This window comes from Choloepus didactylus, chromosome 7 (genome assembly GCF_015220235.1).
Source record: "Choloepus didactylus isolate mChoDid1 chromosome 7, mChoDid1.pri, whole genome shotgun sequence".
Classification (NCBI taxonomy): Eukaryota; Metazoa; Chordata; class Mammalia; order Pilosa; family Megalonychidae; genus Choloepus; species Choloepus didactylus.
The window spans coordinates 40,794,035-40,815,492 of NC_051313.1; the positions used below are offsets into that span (position 1 = coordinate 40,794,035).

General features: G+C 40.2%; 1 protein-coding gene across 2 annotated transcripts in view; it reads right to left on the reverse strand.

The window, feature by feature from the left end:
• FIG4 (FIG4 phosphoinositide 5-phosphatase) overlaps positions 1-21,458 on the reverse strand; it is a 188,344-nt gene that overhangs the window by 156,237 nt on the left and 10,649 nt on the right. The window contains exons 2-3 of one of the 2 annotated variants that reach the window (XM_037842269.1): positions 3,138-3,236; positions 1,819-1,942 (exon numbers count right to left, since the gene is read on the reverse strand). The exons of the other annotated variant lie outside the window; for it this stretch is intronic. Of the exons in view, the coding sequence (XP_037698197.1) occupies positions 1,819-1,942; positions 3,138-3,236 (223 nt within the window). The remainder of the gene's footprint in view (positions 1-1,818; positions 1,943-3,137; positions 3,237-21,458) is intronic. 2 annotated transcript variants of the gene reach the window in all.

Sequence of the window (21,458 nt, forward strand, 5' to 3'; positions counted from 1 at the left end):
ATTAAGCGTCTTAAAAAAATTTTTAATATAAGAACTTAAATGGAATTTAACACATATATGGAATTTATGGAATTTCCACACACGAACTAAAAAGACATACAAAGACATGCGCTCACCCACACACACTTATCCATTAAACATGCAACTTGAGAGACTTGTGGAGACTGAGCAGGTGAATAAAAGGGGTCAGATCTAAGGCAATGAAGAAATCAGTCATGCCACATCACTCTTTACCTTCCCTGGTAGCCATTTAAGACAGAAAATGGATGAAAATAGATTACATATAAAGAGCTACAACAGCATACTGAGAAAAACAAACTTCAAATATGGCAGAATGTTATCAAAGTTTCAAAAAACATATAGAGCCGCAAAATTGAAAGTGCTAATCAGAAAACCTAACATAATAATTTGAAAATTTTGAAATCTTATAGCATAGGCAAGTCCCTATTAATTTTGCTAACAATTGTAGAAACCACTCAGTCAAGATTACATATAGTCCAGTAGGTTTAAGAACCGCAGAGAAAATTTTGTAAGTATTTAACAAATAAATGAAATTAAAATAAGGCTCTGTCAACAGAGAAGCTGAAATACGATTGCCCTCTGCTTGGCTTTGCAGTCCCTGAGCAATCTGGCCTCACGAACTGCTCCCCAACACTCCGGCACCCACAGGGATCTTCACAGCTGTGCCTCTATTGTCATTCCTACTGGAAATCCCTCCTCTCTTCCCTGCACCCATCCAATCCTTGTCTCTTTCAGGGTCTAACTCAAGTCATCTTCTCCAGGAAGTCACTCCTGGCCATGTTAGGTCCAAGTAATCTACCTCTTATGAAATCTCCAGCAACACTTATACTACTCCATTTGGCTCTTAATTATCATCTTAGAGTTGTTTCATGTGCACTGGCTTTTGTCCCCTGTCCTCACCCATTCAGCCTAAGACCACCAGGGACAAACAGGTAGTACAACAAAGGTAGGTTTACTGACTCACTGCAGTGAGGGAGATCGTACACCAGAGAAACTGTGGGGCGTCTCCCTAAAGCAACAGGTTTACCATGGGACTTGGGGAAAGGCTGGAGTTTAGGTGAAATTTAAATAAACAGGCTCAAACAAAAGTAGGACTGTATGTAAACGGCTCACTAGCAGGTCCAGACTGTGAAGTGGACCCAGAGTTCTGTTTCCGCAAAAACAATTAAGTTAGGATAGACACGGAAATATCTCCAGAAACCCATTATCTGAAGTTCTGCACCTGAGTTATAAATCAAGGCTGCTTCTCTGTGTCAAAGTGACTTAGATCCTTCAGGTTAAGAGTGGGATGTTTTATCTTACTAATATAATTTTAAACAGCAACGTTTCTGATAGTCTGTGATTTTAGAGAACAAAGTTTCTCAGTGAGTAAGAAAGCATTAGTCTCTCAAAGAAGGGGTTATGGCATGTCTTTGGGAGAAATTCCTGTAACTTTGTAGTGGCCTTTACCAGTATCTGTCAATTCCAGCCTGATGAATGGTAGCGCACATTTTTACAGTTAATTTTTACTTTTTTTGCTCCTCAACAAGTCAGACAAGGAGATACCAGACTCCTTGAAGAACAAAATATTTTTTCTATATTTTTTCATGTCCTATATAAAACTGAGCACAGTGCTAAGCACATAGCAGATACTACATAAATGCCTGTTTGGTATCTGATTGATGGATAATAAGTTTATTAAGATAAACAAAGTCACAACTGGTGAGTTATAATTATATAGCTTTACAGCCTTGTCAACTATCTGTAAGTAGTGCTTATAGGGAAGATAGAAAAAAAAGAGGGAAGGATATTTCTTACCTACAACACCAAAAGCTGAAACAGCTCGAAATAACCCTGAGGATCCTTTCTGTCCCATCTTTGTTCTATTTCCTAGATCCAAGCGTCCAAGAAGTTCTCTCACTTCTTGTGGTGTATATACATGCTAGAAATAAGCAAAATTTGTCCGTAAGGTTTATTTACTATTAAATTGATTATTTATTATTTAACCCCCCCTCCAAATTAAAAGTTACCTACAAGAATTCTCTATATTTCATAGAGAAGTATATAACAGTGCATGATTAAGCCACAATTTTAAAAAGCTAACAAATTCTTTAGTATCAGCAATGAAAGTTGGTTAATGGCTCACAAGTTGTTATACTAAAAGACTGTGACAAAATCTTATCCTCTAAACCAGAGATTTAGGGATTTAAGGAATCCACAGATAAACTTCAAGAAGTCTGTGACTCCCTTAAAATTGTATGCAAAATTTTAGATATTTGAGCATATTGTGCATTTTTATGAGAAGGCCCAACGATGCTCAATGGGGTACCTGTTTGATTACTTCCACTTCCAAATAAAGCCACAGAACTATTACATTGAATTAATAAAAACTCCCAGGAATAAGGGAAATCATAGTAGACTATGTCTAAGATTATTATAACACAGAAAATAGTTTTACAAAAGTGTGGTGAAAATGGGTTCCAGATCTAGCCACTTATATACGTGAGAAAGCAGGAATTTACATGGATTCAGAAGTTCAATGCAAAGGGTTAAGTTCTCTCATATGAAAGAGTTAAAATTAACTGTTTGATGGCATATTGTATTTCACATTTGACTAACAGCTTCATTTTCTGTGCTACCTAAATTAAGTCTCTATATTCCAGACTCTGGATAATATAATATCTGGATAAGAACAGCTTAGAATTTATCTAGTGCATAGCACACCCTCGTAGGAAGCCCTAAAGATGATTTTCAGGAGCATAATAAAACTTCTGGAGCACAGAACTCTTCTCTGACTTTAAGTAATTTCATATGAAAGCATAGTATAGTAATAGATAATCTCTTTAATAGATGCAATAACAGTTACCATGAAACTTTAAAATGTCAACTAAGAAAACACTTTTATCCTCTTATCCAAAAAGTTATTTCCAAAACATATCAAAACTGAGGAACAAAGTATATTTCTGGCATTCTTCTTAACATCAGTACTTTCTAGAAACCAGATTAGAAATTAGAAGTTCAGCCAATGAAGAAAAAAATAATCATTTTTAGGTGCAGAATAAAAAAATAATATACCATTAGAAGTAGTTGGCATGAAAGTTTGTTCCTTAACGCAATTAAGCTTGCAAGATACTCACCCTATCATCAATTACAACCAAATCTTTTGGTTCTGTTCTATCAATTTTCAAGACACGATATTTCGTTTCTGCATGATTGCTCCCAACTAGAAAGTACCTCTAGAAATAAAACAGAATGTTGTTAGTTTCTTAAGGCATTTTGCCTTCTACACAATTTTTGAATTTAAATACATTAATAAAGCCAGTTAGGTTACTTTCTAAAATAAATTTTTCCATTAAGTGTTACTGGCAGGTAAAAGAAAGGCTATAAAATGATTCCCTAAGTCAATTTAAAAACAGAAATATTCTTAGTGGTATCATGATAAGCATCAGTCTGATATCTGAAATGTGTCCAATAACTAGGTCAGATGAATTTAATTATATTATACGTATACTTAGAGATGAATCTAACTGATTGGTGACTGATGTTTAAACTTTATCAGGAAGGAGAAGCTCTGGTAAGAATTAAAAGCTTAACATATAATTAGGAATGCTTAGACAATTACAGCTATTCAAATGCTGATATCTTATCACATATATCCTTACAAATTTTTAAAGAAGACTGCAAATGACTTTAATACAGAAAATACAAAAATCCACCAGAAAGTCCTATAAAAGCTTAGGATGTATATACATGCCAAAATGGCTTTTTATAGATAAATGACAGGAAATAATAGTTTCCTTTCTGAAATCCTTCCTTGCAGCATTATACCTGAACACAGTAGTTTTCTTAAAAGAATACTGAGAATGAAGTGAATAAAAATGTAGAAAATAATAATTTTGTATTTAAATTAAAATAGTTTTCTTAGAAAACTTAAACAAGATAAATTATTTTAAAATTACATTTCAGAAATAAGGAAAATTATCATTAGCAAAATAAATTCTTTAAGATATTCTGCTTTAAAAATGTCCTTTAAAAACTGACACTTGCAACACTGCAAAAAATGAGAACACATGGCTACAATCAACTAGTATCTTACCATCTCAATGGTCAGATAAGACATAAACACACAGAGCGATTAAATATCAAAATAAGATTTCCTAGGTTAATGGCCAAACTGAAGTATGTAGACCATAGCAAATCAGAGTAGGAAACATTAATGCAAGTTACCACAGATGCATAAAATGTCAAAAGTGCAGGATATGCATTGCAAGTTAAAGGATGGTAAGATTTGAAAAAGTAAAGAGTTTCTATATCAGCATATGAGCACTTGGCTACATTGTTTTAACTCTATATCTATAAAATGGATGTATGTTCTTTTTTACTATTATTAGGTATATTTCTTTTTATAAAAGTCAGATGTAGACTTATAGGTGATGGAGAACAAAACTGTATGTTAAAAGATGATGCGTTAGCCCAATCTCAAGATGAGGGCTAATCACAAACTCAATTCCTCATCTCCTATGAGAGGTAGAGTCTGGATAACCCTACTTGTTATAATGAGGAGGAAATAAAACAATTACAATAAAATTAATAAGCCAAGTTATGACATCCGGTGACCAATAATAATACTGATGCACTAGGAAGAAGGGGGTCAAAGAATCTTGGCCTGGCCGCAGCTAATTCTTGTCCCCGAGACCCTCCCCACCACTGTGATGAGGGGTGAGGGTTGGTGACCAAACCTAATAAAATTAACTTAAAAAGAACGGTTTATAAACTACAACCTATTTGTTAACAGAACAGGGAGCCACTGTCTTAAAAATGTGTTCCTGGGAGACAAGACCTGAGAGGGGAGGAAGCTCGATGTGTTTGTTAGATGAATGAGATCAAATGAGAAAATGACCATAAAGCACCTGACAGAGTGCTCCACACAAAGGTGGCACTTAGTGGGTGTTGGTTCCATTCCTCTCCTTTACTTTTTAAGAGGTCAGTGAGTCTATGCCATTATATTTGAGAAAAAGACAAAAAAATAAAAAATTTTTTTTTAAAAAAGAGGGAAAAAGAGGGCCCTCCAGAGGAAGAAAAGGAAGTACTGGACCAGAATGGGAGTATGCACAAATCTATTAACAGCTGGCCTTTCATCTTGGGAGAGAAGGTCATGTAGATTGACAACCGTGAATAAAATGCTGTAATAGACGTATGAACTAGATGTAACCAGAACACAGGAAGGACATCTAACTCATTCAGAATAAGCTAGCCAGAGACACTCATGTGGTCTAGATGCTCAGCTTGGGCTTGAAGGACAGCTAAGCAGGACTTCCTGTGCTGAACCAAGTTAGGACAAGTGATGCCCCACATCTCCACCTGCCCAAGTCCTTTCTTATCACCTCTTCCCCTGAAGAAAATTCTTGCTCTGCCCTTCCCAGCATGTTATGTCTACATCTGTTTGGGGCATGTGCCTGCCTCCTGCATCTAATTATAAGTACCTGGGGAGACTGGGACTAACAACCTAAACTCTGTGGTTTTTAATTCCCCAGCGCAATCTAACATTAGGTTAATGTTATGTAAGAGCAACCACCTACCACAGACTAATCATTTAATTTGCTGGGTAGTTTTCTACATCCACAACAACCCATCCTTTTATGGATAAGCAGATACATACAGATGGCTCAGGAGGGCAGCATATCATAGCTTTAATAGAGGTAAACCTAGGAAAAAAAATCCTGAACCAACTCCTAGAATTTTAAACAATCCCAGGAAATCTAAAACTTGATAGCAATAGGATTATGATTTGGCAGGCTTATCATAAAAAGACAGATATTTTAAATCCCTGAAATGCTAGTGGGCACACGTGTTGGCCTTTGGAGCACACACATAAATGGCAGACCTGTAATTCCACATTCTGAACCCTCCAAAAATTCCATGAGCAGGAGGAGCCGCAGCATTTAGAAGCAGAAGTGAGGAGAAAGAAACAGAATCAGCGTTAACTGTGAACATTACCTCTCTTTGAACGCTTTCATAGACTCCTAAAAATGTTTTGCACAGAGAACAGTGACCCCATGTGGAGCTGGTTATGTAGGGAAAAATTCGGTTTTCAGTTGGCCGGCTGTGGTCAAGAGAATTACTCTCCTGCACTGCCCTCTGGTGGACAGCCAACCCTTGAATTTCATACCCATTTTTCAAAAGATAACTTTTCCAGAAAGGCCTTCTTTCTCCTTTTTGTCTCTCCTTATTTTCTTTTTGTTAAATATATCAACCCTACAACTACATATATATATCCTTAGACTTTTTTGTATTTAATTTTATGCTTCATTTTATGGATCTCAGCATTTTGGGTTTTAAAACTTGCCCTGAAATGAAGTGTTTTTTTCTTTAAGTTTTCTCCACTGCTGATTTTTCCCAACTATTCATTTTGGAAAATTTCAAACCTAAAGTAAAATGGCAGAATATTACAATGAACAGCCATATATACTTTACCTAAATTCACCAGTTGTTGACATTTGCTACATTTGTTTTTTCTCTCACTCTCTCCTTATATAAGCGTTTCCCCTGAATCATTTGAAAATAAGTTGAAGGTATCGTGACACATCACCCACAGAAATTTCAACTCGTATTTCCAAAAACAAGGCATCCTCCCACATAATCAAAATACTATTGATATATACAATTTTAGCTATATACAATCCATATTCAAATTTCTCCAACTGCCCCTATAATATCCTTTATAGTCAAAGTCAAAATCCAATCAAGGATCATGCATTCTACTTGGTTACCATGTCCTTTTTAATTTCCTTTAATCTAGAATTGTCCTTTAATCCAGAATTGTTCTTTGTGTTTTATGACCTCCATATTTTCAACGAGTCCACATTTTTTCACCAAATGTTCCTGGTTTTCTATTGATATCATTCATTTGACCATTTATTAGTAAATGTCTCCTCTATGTCAGACACTGAGGGAAACCATAGACAACTTAGGGAAAAGATAAACTGAAGATATATTTTGGAGAAATAACTTGCTGACGGATTGGATCAGAATGAGAGTAATCAAGGTTAATCCCTCAATTTTTGGTTTGTACAACTAGCTAACTGGTGGTGTCACTTACTGATGTAGGGATGCCTAAAGAAGAAACAGTTTCCAGAGAAAACCAAGAGTTCTGTTTACAGTGAGCTGTGTTGGAGATGCTCAAAGAGATCAAGTATGAACTGATACACGTATCTGGAGCTCAGGAGAGAGATCTCAGGGGTGTCATCAGCACATATATTGTACTTAAAGTCAAGGAACTGCGTTAAATTTACTAGGGAGAATGTAGTATGATGAGAGCCCCAAAACCTAGGCTGAGGCACTCCATCATTTAGAGGTTGGATGCAGAGAAGGAACCAGCTGAGAAGACTGAGAAGAATGGCCAGTGAGTGGGCAAAAACTCAGGGTAGTGTATCACCAAAGCAAAGGGAGGAGATGGTTTCAAAAGCAAGTAACAGTCACATCCACATGGAAAGCTGCTGAGAGGTCAAATGAGATAAGAACAGAGCAGTTCCCAGTGGATCTGACAATGAGTCCCCAAGCAGCCTGTCTGTGGACAGTCTCAGTGACAGAGTGAGGACACAATGTTCACAACAGACTTGGTTGGAAAGCAAATGGGTCATCTTCCAGTTAAAGAAAGAAGATTGGTCACCTCTGTTCCTCCCAAACACATTATTAGAACTATGGTAAAGTTTCTTTTATATTTGTTTGTTTTCAAGCACAAACCCCAAGGGCAAAAGGAAGAGTGAAGGAGATAGCACAAAACAAAAACAAAAACACAAAAACAAAAAAACCAAACACACACACATACAAAGCAAAAAAACCCTGAAAAGCAGGCCAAAGAGAGCTGAATTCTAAACTAGCAGTGAGGAGAGTCAAAAAGCAATTTGATTTACACTAGAAAACTCCCAAAAGGTATGGAAATTTGTGGCACCTGATACTTCCGGAGGTAGGAGTATACAATTTCAGAAAATTGAAGTTAAAAAGAAGATAGCATGAGCTTCTAAAGAGAAAAAAACAGGTTTCAAAGTAAAGATCAAGAATGGAGTAATACCAGAAATTCTCAACAGCACACTGAAAGGTAGAAGGCAGGGACATAATACCTTCAGAATTCTAATGAAAATTAATTCAACACTTGATCTATAATCAAACATGAGGGTGGAATAAGGACATTTTCAGACACACATGGGCTAAAAAAAAAAAATCACGAATCACCTCCCATGAACGCTTTTTCATAAAGCAACTGGAGAAAGTGTTCCACCAAATAAGGGCTTAAATCAAGAAAGAGGAAGCTGTAGATGTGGGATCCGGGAAAACAGGAAAATCACCACAAGAGAGAAGAGGATGAGGATGAAGGGAGGTCCCAGGACAACAGCTCTGCTATGGACTTTGGGAGCAACCGAAAACAGGAAAATCACCACAAGAGAGAAGAGGATGAGGATGAAGGGAGGTCCTAGGACAACAGCTCTGCTATGGACTTTGGGAGCAACCAGTCCACGTTTGAGACATGGCTTCAAGAAGATGAAATTGAAAAGAAGACTGAACGTGGGTGAATGAGTTGAGAGGAGATTTACATATCCAGGGTGGGTGGGAGTGGGGGTGGGGGGTGGTTAAATTTGTGATAAATTCATAGTAGGAATTAGGGATTGTAGGGAGAAGGACAGGTTATCACAGGTACCAGCAAAGTCTGAAGTAGTGAAGGGCCAGTGGTTCAAACAGAGAAAGAGTAAATAAAATGCCCAAAAGCATAGGGAAGGAAAGGGAGCAGAAATTCAATTGCAAACAGGATTTCCATTAAGTCAGGCATGCATCACGGTTACCAAGAAAGGGCTCTTGCCCAATGGGCACAGAAGGTCAATGCAGTGACAACAGGATTTTGAGAAAAGAAAGCGCTTTAATGCAAGGCTGACTGGCATGGAGACAAAAGCCATGGCTCAAATCTGTCTCCCTAGGTTTAAAGAGTTCAGGGTTTTTATGGGATTCAAACAAGGGGAGGTGGAGTTGTTACTGAGCAGTGTTACAAATCACTCAGTTAAGATAAGATAACAACTACAAGTTAAGATACAGTTAAGATAACTACAAGTAAAGGAATGGAACTAAGTAAAGGAACAACTATAATTACAAGTAAAACTGCTGTGGTCAGTGGTTTTATCAGCTGGGATTGCCTGAATGCATATGATTCAACACTGCTGGGAAAATGTTTGTTTGTTTTTCTGTTTATAGATATGTTTGGGTAAGGAGGGATTAGTGGGAACCAGGGTGAAGAATTAGGATACTAAAAAAACACTATATTAAAATTCCCATCAAGACCGAAGAATGATCTGAGCTGGTTCTCTTCTGAAAGTTAAGCATCATAGTTCAAGAAAAAGCTTAAATTTATAATTTATAAGATTAACAGTGGTGCCTTAGTATGAAGATGAATGTGTTTCTAAAATAAATGCCTCAAATCCAAATGGAATACAACAGATAATCCATTTAACAGGAAATTCAGTATCTACTAGCATTATTATCTCCTTTAATGATGACAAGCTTATTAATCACTCACTCTTCATCTGAGAGAAGGAAATCAGCTTTTACTGAAAGGGAAGAAATTTGAAGTTGCATGACAACTCCAATTAAAGTTAAACTTGACTTGAACTTTCAGATTAAAGTTATTATTTTTAAAGATCACCATGAAATTACTTCTCACAACCTAACAGTATGGCAGGCTAGCACTTCATTTACTCCAACAATCTCAACAATCCAAACTGCAGCCCTTTCAGAAAGGGGAAATGAGCCTCTGATAATCAAAAAGATGTCCTCAAAGTCCAAGCTTTAGAGCTTCAGGGTTTTACTGACAGGAAGCTTCCAATTTCCTTTAGAAACAAATGTGAAACTTTTTCACCTCCAACCCACCCTTGTAAGTCAGCTACTATCTCAATTCTTCTCTCCGCCATTTTATATCCTTTGGTTTCCTTCTTCAATCCCTTAAACAACCTATACTGTTCTCTCCCCATTCCTTAATTACATAAATCAAGGCTAATTAAGTAAGCTGCATTCCTTGTGATGTGATTCTTATCTACTTACTTGTTTTATTCTATTTTATCATGGGATGAGAGAAAGCCAGGGAAAAACTTCTTTAAATCTTTTGGAACAAGACAGGAAATAAATTTATATAAACAAACTAACAATTGTGAGCTAGCAAGGGTATAAAGATTATCCTAACCTGGGAACCCTGGGCCCCCAAGTGTCTTGAAGACTGTACACAGCAGTTTGCTTGACCTAGGACAGTTAATGTTTGACCTATTCTTGTAAAATCAGGCCTCCATGCTAAATGTAATCTATAACTACCTCTCCCTGAGACTCCCTGAGATACTGTGATCTAAAAGATAATCTATAATCCTCCCCTCCTCCCTGGTGATTACAATCAATACCTCCCTACTTGCAAGCCAGCCTTATGCTCTCATACCCATTGGAATGTGCAGCCCTTATAACCAGCTTATTCAGCAACCCCAAAGGGCAGAGTATTTTCATGTTGAGTTCTGAACTCACCACCATTCAGAGCAGCTCCTGAATTCAGGGCAACGTGATTCGATTTCCCACCCTGTCAGTAAGCGCCATAATAAAGGCTCACATCTCAGAACGTGTCCGGTGCTTTCTTTAGTCCCTTGGCTACAAAAGTCCTCTTGGGCCGTGACACCCAACAACTTCACCCCCACAAAACACATATGTAGACGCATAAAGAAACTGCCACGGTTCTGCTGTTTAGCCACGAATTTTTTTTTAATTCAGTTTTACTGAGATATATTCACATACCATACAATCATCCATGGTGTACAATCAACTGTTCATGGTACCATGTTGTAGCTGTGCATTCATCACCTCAATCTATTTTTGAACATTTTCCTTACACCGGAATCAGAATAAGAATAAAAAATACAAAAAAAGAACACCCAAATCATCCCCCCCCATTCCACCTTATTTTTCATTTAGTTTTTGTCCCCATTTTTCTACTCATCCATCCATACAGTGGATAAAGGGAGTACGATCCACAGGGTTTTCACAACCACACTGTCACCACTTGTAAGCTACATTGTTATACAGTTGTCTTCAACAGTCAAGGCTACTGGGTTGGAGTTTGGTAGTTTCAGGTATTTACTTCTAGCTATTCCAATACATTAAAACCTAGAAAGTGTTATCTATATAGTGCATAAGAATGTCCACCCAAGTGACCTCTTGACTCCATTTGAAATCTCTCAGCCACTGAAACTTTATTTCATTTCATTTTGCCTCCCCCCTTTTGGTCAAGAAGATGTTCTCAATCCCAAGATGTCGGGTCCAGATTCATCCCCAGGAGTCATATCCTGCGTTGCCAGGGAGATTTACACCCCTGGGAGTCAGAACCCACGTAGGGGGGAGGGCAGTGAGTTCACTTGCCAAGGTGGCTTAGAGAGAGAGGGCCACATCTGAGTAACAAAGAGGCACTCAGGGGGAGACTCTTAGGTACAATTATAAGCAGGTTTAGCCTCTCCTTTGCAGGAACAAGCTTCATAGGGGCAAGCCCCAAGACAGAAGGCTCAGCATACCAAGCCATCAGTCCCCAATGTTTGCAAGAACATCAGCCACAATCCAGGTGAGGAAGTCTAACACCTCCACTTCTCCCCCAGCTCCTCAGGGGGGCAATGAATATATATTTTTATTCTCCGCCCAAATTACTTTGGGATGTGTTGCTATTTTACTCTAACATATAATGACATACCATATCTCATTTCCTATTCAAAGTTCCATGTAATCGTGGTGTTTGAACAAACTGACTGCAGAAGTTATACTGTTTAGAAAATATAGATCCTACATCAAATAAACATCTCTTCCCTTGGTCTCACATGGAAGTTAAAGTTTTAACACAAAGTCAGTTCCGACTTTTACCCTTTGGCCTGATTTGCCCTAGTCTTAACCAGATCTGTTTCATTCACATCTCTAATTGAGGACTAGGCTCTTTTTCAGCTTTATTTATTTATTTTTGTAACAGTTGCTGTATGTGTTAATACTGACATTCCTATCTGCTGAGCTCTAGCCTGAGTTTCAGGTGTCACACAGATACCCAATGTTCCAGAGACCAATCAGGTTATACAACAAGGGATCAACATCTCAGAGTTTGGAGACAGCCATTACAATTCAGGAATAGATGACTGCTGTAAGAGCTTACAATCTAATAATCGTTTCCCTGTTAGGCTGTGCTCTAAGATTCAATTCTGAGTTTACACATTGTAGTTAGTCCATATTGGTGAGGCATTATAGTGTTTGCCTTTGTTTTTGGCATACTTCACTCAAAATGCTGTCTACAGGATCCATTCACTTCATTGTGTGCCTCACAACTTCACTTCTCGTAGTTGCTCAATATTCCATACGCCACAGTTCATCAATCTGTTCCTCAGTGTGTATACCCTTAGGCTACATCCACCCACTGCAAATCATGAATACTGCCTCCATAAACACGATTGTGCAAATGTCCATTCATGTCTCTGCTCTCAGATCTTCAAGTGCATACCCCATAATGAGGTTGCAGGACCTCATGGCCCCCACATACTTAGCTTTTTGTGGAACCACCACAGTGACCTCCAGAAAGGCTACACCCATTCTGCCTCCTTATCAACAGTAAATAGGTACATCCCTCTCTCTATGTTTTCTTCAGCACTTTTACCCCATTTATATTTTTTCCTTCAATTTTATAGAGATATACTCATATAACATACAATTAAACACAGTGTATAATCAGTTGTTCACAGTATCATCATATACCTGTACATTTATCACCACGGTCAGCACTTGAACATATTGGTTACTATGAAAAGGTTTTTTTTGGTGAATAATAAAAAAGAAAATAAAAAGAAAAATGAAGTATCATATAATACAATATAATAGTAAGGACAGAAAACACCACCACTACCAAGAATCTATATCCCTCCCTTATATCCCCCTCTCATACTCATTTAACTTTGGTATGTTGCCTTTGCTACATTTAATGGAAGCATATTATAATGTTACTGTTGACCATAGACTCCAGTTTGCTTTGATTATGTTTGTTGCCAAATACCATCCCTTTTTCAACACTTTGCATGGTTGACATTCATTTGTTCTCCCACATGTGAGAACATTTTTATATTTGTACATTTAGTAACAGTCATTGACCACTCCAGTTTTTACCAAGTTATACAGTCCCAGTCTTCATCATCTATCTTTACCTCTGGTGTCATACATTCCCCTACCCACCTCTTTCAGCTTTACTCACAGACATCTTTGTTCAGTGTAGTTACAATATTGTGCTACCATCACACAGTATTATACTATCTATTTCTGGATCTGTACAATCAATCCTGCTAAACATTCTGTAGTCCTTCAGCATCAAATGCCTGATCGCCACCCTCTTTCTATCTCCTGGTAGCCTGTGTTATCAGCTTTTAACTCTCAAAGTTTGCTCATTAATGTTAGTTCATATTAATGAGACCATACAGTATTTGTCCTTTTGTTTCTGGCTAACTTCACTCACCATAATGTCCTCAAGGTTCATCCATGTTATTATATGTTTGTGCTGGTTTGAATGCATTATGTCCCCCCAAAAAGCCATATTCTTTGATGCAATCTTGTGGGGCAGACATAATAGTGGGGATTAAGTTGGAAAGTTCGGATTAGGTTGTTTGCATGGAGATGTGCCCCATCCAACTGTAGATGATAACTGATGGGATATTTCCATGGAGGCGTGGCCCCACCCGTTGAGGGTGGGCCTTGATCAGTGGAGCCATATAAATGAGCTGACTCAGAGGTGGAACTCAGTGCAGCTGTGAGTGACGTTTTGAAGAGGAGCAAGCTTTCTAGAGAGAAACATCCTGGGAGAAAGCCATTTTGAAACCAGAACTTTGGAGCAGACTCCAGCCATGTGCCTTCCCAGCTAACAGAGGTTTTCCGGACACCACTGGCCATCCTCCAGAGAAGGTACCTGATTACTGATGTGTTACCTTGGACACTTCACGGCCTTAAGACTGTAACTGTGTAGCCAAATAAACCCCCTTTTTATAAAAGCCAATCCATCTCTGGTGTTTTGCATTCTGCAGCATTAGCAAACTAGAACAATGTTCCATGTCTTTGTTCTGTCTTACAGTTGCATAATGTTCCATCGTGTGTATATTTCACAGTTTGCTTATCCACTTGTCCACTGATGGACATTTGGGCTGCTTCCATGTCTTGGCAATCATGAATAATGCCGCAATAAGCATTGGTTTGTAAATGTCCGTTTCTGTGCTAACTTTCAGTTCCTTTGAGTATATACCTAGCAATGGAATAGCTGGGTCATACAGCAGATCTATACTTAGCTTCCTGAGGAACCTCCACACTGTCTTCCAGAGTGGTTGTACCATTCTACATTCCCACCAGCAATGAATAAGTGAGCCACAAATTTTAAAGTCAACCCTATGCATTCATTTCTTTGTTATAAAATGGTCATACTGCAATGCAAAGAACCCTAGGGGCAACATACATTAAACAAGGGCACCAGTAAATTGGAAACCACCTACGGCAAATTGCAATTTCACCCAAGATAATTCAGATGGCTAGAATCTCCTGTGGGCTATGCCTAGTGTTAGGGCAGGGTGAGCAGGGCTGGATTAGGTATTAGTTTATTTGTGGGCCTGTGTCACAGGACAGATGAGGGTCAGAACAGGGTCACAGGAGCCACAGGCAGGATGACAATACTGGGAGCAAGGCAGAAGAGGTAAAGTTTGGGAGGGAGCAGACACTTCAAAGGCTCAGTACTACCCCCTGCATGCTAACTATCAAATAACCTCCCTTTCCTCTCCAAATATTTCTTAAGAACCCCCTCTAAACAACAGGTAACAATGAACTTGAACTTCCCCTCAGGAACACTTCTACTCTATAATCCTTCTAAGTGAAGGCTCAGGAAAAGAGGCAGCCCATTTTGCCACTATATCTGCAGGACCTTGTATTTGGCCAATGGATCCTTAGACGTTAGGTGGAAAGCACAAGCAACAAAAGAAACAACAGAAACACTGGACTTCATCAAAATAAAAAACCTTGGTGCACCTAAGGACATTATCGCAAAAGTGAAAAGACAACAAACAGAATGGGAGAAAATATTTGGAAACAGTATGTCTGATAACGATTCAACATCCAGAATATATAAAGAACTCCTACAACTCTACAACAAAAAGACAGCAAACTCGATTTTAAAAATGGGCAAAGGAGTGGAGGAGGTTATTCCACATAGTATCAAGCAGACATACTTCTGCACTGCTCCCAGATACTGGGAAGTACTTGTGGCACAAGGGAGCTCATACTCTTTACCTAAAGGAGAATAAAACTTGATTAAGTGAGTGATGGATAGAGATCTTTAGACCAAGTGCCTCCATTTCCTTTACTAAGGACACATCTAACTCTGGAGTTCTATGATATTTTCATTCCGTAATTCAAAGATATAAGACCTGTATTAGTTACGGTTCTCTAGGGAAACAGAATCAACAAGAGATACCAAAATAAAAGATTTTATAAAAGTATCTCAAGCAGGCAGCAAACTGGCAACATGTAGACCAGCAGAGCTTAAGCTCCAATGAAGGTGTTCGATGAACCCCTCAGGCAGCCAACTGGCAACTCTGATGAAAGTGTCCGATGAACTCCTCAGGAAATGCTTCACTGTCTAGTTGAAGAAGAAGTGAAGGTCCTCTATCGGTCTCACTTAAAAGTCTTCAACTGATTGGATTAAATCGAGCTGATTGAATTCTCTCATTGTGGAAGACGTCATTTGTTGATGCAATCAGTCACAGCTGCAGTCAGTTGACTGATGATTTAATAAACCAACCTTCTAGTTTATTAACGAGGCACAAATGTCCTTGAAGTAACAGGCCAGTGCTTGCTTGACTAGACACCTGGATACCATCACATGGCCAAGCTGACACATGAACCTAACCACCACAGACCACCCCTTGTCAACTTGGTAGTTATACATATCACCTTAAACCATAGTTTATCTCTAAGTAGAGAACAATAACAGACATTTTCACCTAACAATACTCTGCTGTCCTGCATACAACCGGAAATGCACTAAATCTCTCCAGAATGGGGTGTAAGTCCTTGGGTGACATTAACTCTTAAAATTGATTTCCTCTAACTTAAATACGGTGAAATGAACAATACAGTTTATGTGATACGATAGGGGGATAAGATAGAGAAGAAAACAAGGATATTTGCTTTACAGACAAATACAAACATACTCATAACAAAACAAGGAGGAAATATTCATGCCATTATTCTCCTCGTTTCTATAACTGGTCACATGGTCGAAGTTCATATTTATCACGACCTTCTTCCACTACCCATTCCATGTTCCCTTTACCCTCAGCAAGCACTTCAGCTGACCCTGGTTCTTTGCCTGGGCGGTGACCCAAACCTTCATTACTGAAGTTTCCTGGCCTGGATTGGGTTGTTACAGTTTTCCATTGACTTTAATCACAGGGTGTGGCGGAACTACCAGACGCCTTAGGGGATCTCCTGTATTCCAGGAAAACTCTTCTTTACCTCCATTGTGTAGTTGCAGTGCTATTTCCCCTTGATAGTCAGGATCAATCACCTCAGCCAGTACAGTAATCCCCTTTCTTGCCTGTTCATTCAGAGGCATAAGAAGCCCAGAGTGGCCAGGTGGCAGTCTTAACTTCCAGTTCAATGGAATTATTGTTGTGTTTCCTTGTGGAAGCACTCCTCCTTTTGGAACTAAGACATGTAGACCAGCAGAGCTTAAGCTCACAGAGACAAGAAGCAAAAATTCTCCTAGTGGATCACTAGGAGTGATAGTGAGTGGCGCCACTTCTGTTTCTACCCCTTGATTCCTGGACCTGTGAATCCTGACCATGGGAGAAACAGCACCATAGAGTGGATGCTGATTCAGAGCACATACAGCCTCTTGGAGAACACTGTCCCAGCCCTGCAAGGTATTGCCACCTAGTTGGCACCATATTTGAGTCTTCAACAGGCCATTCCACCATTCTATCAACCCAGCTGCTTCTGGATGATGGGGAACATGGAAAAACCAGAGAATTCCATGAGCATGTGCCCATTCCCTCACTTCATTGGCTGTGAAGTGGATTCCTTGGTCAGAAGCAATGCTGCATGGAATACCATGATGGTGAATAAGGCATTCTGTTAAGTCCATGGATGGTAGTTTTGAAAGAAGCATTTCATGCAGGGAAGGCAAAGCCATATCTGGAGTATGTGTCCATTCCAGTAAGAACAAATCACTGCCCCTTCCATGATGGGAATGGTCCAATGTAATCAACCTGCCACCAGGTAGCAGGCTGATCACCTCGGGGAATGGTGTCATATTGGGGAATGAGTGTGGGTCTCTGCTGCTGGAAGACTGGGCACTCAGCAGTGGCTGCAGCCAGGTCGACCTTGGTGAGTGGAAGTCCATGTTGCTGAGCCCATGAATAACTTCCAGCCCTACCACCATGAACACTTTGCTCATGAGCCCATTGGGCAATGACAGGAGTGGCTGGGGAAAGAGGCTGATCAGTATCCACCAAATGGGTCATCTTATCCACTTGATTATTAAAATCTTCTTCTGCTGAAGTCACCCTCTGGTGAGCATTCACATGGGACACAAATATTTTCATGTTTTTTGCCCACTCAGAGAGGTCTATCCACATACCTCTTCCCCGGACTTTATTGTAACCAATTTTCCAATCATCTTCCTTCCAAGTCCCTGACCATCCAGCCAAATCATTAGCAACAGCCCAGGAATCAGTATACAAACGCACCTCTGGCCACTTCTCCTTCCAAGCAAAGTGAACAGCCAGGTGCACTGCTTGAAGTTCCGCCAACTGGGAGGATTTGCCCTCACCACTGTCCTTCAGGGGCATCCCAGAAACGGGCTGCAGTGCTACAGCTGTCCACTTTTGGGTGGTGCCTGCATATCGTACAGAATCATCTGCAAGCCAGGCCTGAGTGTTCTCTTCCTCAGTCAACTAATTGAAAGGAACTCCCCAAAATGCCAAGCTGTGGGCTGTGAAAGAGAAGGTAATGTGTCAGGAGTGGGCGTTTGGGCCATTTCCTCATGTAACTTGCTTGTGCCTTCAGGACCAGCTTGAGCTCAATCTTGTATATACCATTTCCATTTTATGATGGAGTGCTGCTGTGCACGTCCAACTTTATAGCTTGGCGGGTCAGACAACACCCAGCTCGTGATAGGTAACTCAGGTCTCACGGTAACTTGGTGGTCCATGGTTAAGCATTCTGTCTCTGCTAAGGCCCAATAGCAGGCCAAAAGCTGTTTCTCAAATGGAGAGTAGTTATCTGCAGAGGTTGGTAAGGCTTTACTCCAAAATCCTAAGGGCCTGCATTGTGATTCTCCTACAGGAACCTGCCAAAGGCTCCAAACAGCATCTCTGTTTGTCACTGACACTTCCAGCACCATTGGATCAGATGGATCATATGGTCCAAGTGGCAGAGCAGCTTGCACAGCAACCTGGACCTGTCACAGAGCCTCATCTTGTTCCAGTCCTAACTCAAAACTAGAAGCTTTTCCGGTCACTCAGTAAATGGGCCAGAGTAGCACACCCAAATCAGGAATATGTTGTCTCCAAAATCCAAAGATTTGTTATATCTCTTTTTCAGTCGTAGAGGGGGCCAGATGCAACAGCCTGTCCTTCACCTTAGAAGGGATATCTCGACACTGCCCACACCACTGGACACCTAGGAATTTTACTGAGGTGTAAGGCCCCTGTATTTTTGTTGGATGTATTTCCATCCTCTGATTCGCAAATACCTTACCAACAGATCTAGAGTAGTTGCTACTTCTTGCTCAACAGGTCCAATCAACATGATATAATCAATATAACAGACCAGTGTGATGTCTTGTGTGAGGGAGAAACAATCAAGATCCCTGCGGGCAATGCTATGTGTGCCAGTTTGAATGTATTGTGCCCCCCAAACACCATTATCTTTGTTGTAGTCTTGTGGGGCAGACGTTTTGGTGCTGATTAGATTTGCTTGGAATGTGCCCCACCTAGCTGTGGGTGATGACTCTGATGAGATATTCCCATGGAGGCGTAGCCCCGCCTATTCAGGGTGGGCCTTGATCAGTGGAGGCATATAAATGAGCTGACTCAAAGAGAAGGAACTCAGTTGCAGCTGTGAGTGACGTTCTGAAGAGGAGCAAGCTTGCTAGAGAGGAACGTCCTGGGAGAAAGCCATTTTGCAACTAGAACTTTGGAGCAGACGCCAGCCACGTGCCTTCCCAGCTAACAAAGGTTTTCCAGATGCCATTGGCCATCCTCCAGTGAAGGTACCCAATTACTGATGTGTTACCTTGGACACTTTATGGCCTTAAGACTGTAACTGTGTAGCCAAATAAACCCCCTTTTCATAAAAGCCAATCCATCTCTGGTGTTTTGCATTCCGCAGCATTAGCAAACTAAAACACTATGACATAAGGCTGGAGAGTTGACATATTCCTGAGGTAGCACAGTGAATGTATACTGCTGGCCTTGCCAGCTGAATGCAAACTGTTTCTGGTGGTCCTTACTAACAGCTATTGAGATAAAAGCATTTGCCAAATCAATAGTGCACACCAGGTACCTGATTTGCTGAAGCAATGATATCACATTGGAATAGCAGTTGCAAATGGAGTCACCACCTGGTTAAGCTTATGGTAATCCACTGTCATCCTCCAAGACCAATCTGTTTTCTGCACAGGCCAAATAGGAGAGTTGAATGGGGATGTGGTGGGAATCACCACCCCTGCATTCTTCAAGTCCTTAAGAGTGGCATTAATCTCTGCAATCCCTCCAGGAATCCAGTGTTGCTACTGGTTTACTATCTGGCCAGGAAGGGGCAGCTTCTACTTGGCCTTTCCCACCATAACAGCCCTCACTTCATGAGTCAGGGAACCAATGTAAGGATTCTGCCAGTTGTTGTAAATATTCTAATTACACATTCTGGATCTGGGGAAATAACCACAGAATGGGTCCAGGGACTCACTGGACCCGCTGTGAGACAGACCTGAGCTAAAACTCCATCAATCACCTGACCTCCATATGCCCCAACTCTGACTGGTGGACCAGAGTGATACTTTGTGTTTACTGGAATTAAAATCACTCCTGAATAATAATAATCCCCCAAATATCTGATCATTTCCTTTTCCCTAATGCACAGTTACCCTGGTAAAAGGCTATAGGTGCCCCTGGGGAAGGCTGGGAGGAAGATTAATAGTATAACATTTTGGCAGTGTAACTGGGTCCTTCCCCAAGGGTACCCAGCCTTCCCCTCATTCAAGGGGCTCTGGATCTGTAAACTGTCTCAAGTCTGTGAACTGATTAAGGGCTGTGACTCTCTGTTTTTGATATTCAAGGTAGACTTTTGTTCACTTAACCTAGAATTCTTCTGCCTGTACAGATCAAACAAGAATTTAGTAGACTGCCCATCTATTTTACTGCTAGGTACTTCATGATCTACTAGCCAACACCATAAGTCTCTGTGAGTCAGATTATTTTGACAGCTGCCTTGAGCCTGTTTTCCATTATGGTAGCCATGCCCACCTTGTGTTTGGTGATTAACTGCTGCCATGTGAACTTCTGCCGACTCGAGATCTGATTATCGCCATTGTGTTTAAGGATTCCAGCTCAGTGGCAGCAGTTCCCACAGTAATATCTGACCTACAGAGAGGGCGACTACAGATCTCTTCAGAGATGACGGAGCTAGTCTCACAAATCTATTCCTCAGAGTCCTGGTAGAAGGTATGTCCTCTGGACATTCCAGGGGTGTGTGAGCAGATCTTCCATGATAAATCCACTCTAACATTCCAATCCTTTGAATTCCCTCTGTTCCAGTTTGCTAATGCTGCCATTAGGCAAAACACCAGAAACTGATTGGCTTTTATGAAGGGGGTTTATTTGGTTACAAAGTTACAGTCTGAAGGCCATAAAAGTGTCCAAGCTAAGGCAACAACAACAGGGTACCTTCACAGAAGAATGGCCAATGGCATCTGGAACACCTCTGCTGTCTGGGACGGCATTGTGGCTGGCATCTTCTTTCTTTGCCCCCAGATTGCATTTCAAAATGGCATTCTCCAAAATGTCTGTGTCACCTTCCAATGGCCATCTTCATAATGTGTCTCTAAGCTGCAGCTCCTCTTCAAACGTCACTCTCAGCTGCTCTGATGTCCTTCCGTCTGTGAATTCCTTTATTTGACTCCAGTGATCCAAAATTAACACCCACCCTGAATGGCCGGGTAACACTTCCATGGAAATTATCCAATCAAACTTTCCACTCACAGCTGATTGAGTCATATTTCCATTGAAACACTCAATTAAAGAATTTCCATCTAATCACTAATATGTTGGCCCCACAAGACTGCATCAAAGAAAATGGTGTTTTGGGGGACATAATGCATCCAAACCGGCACA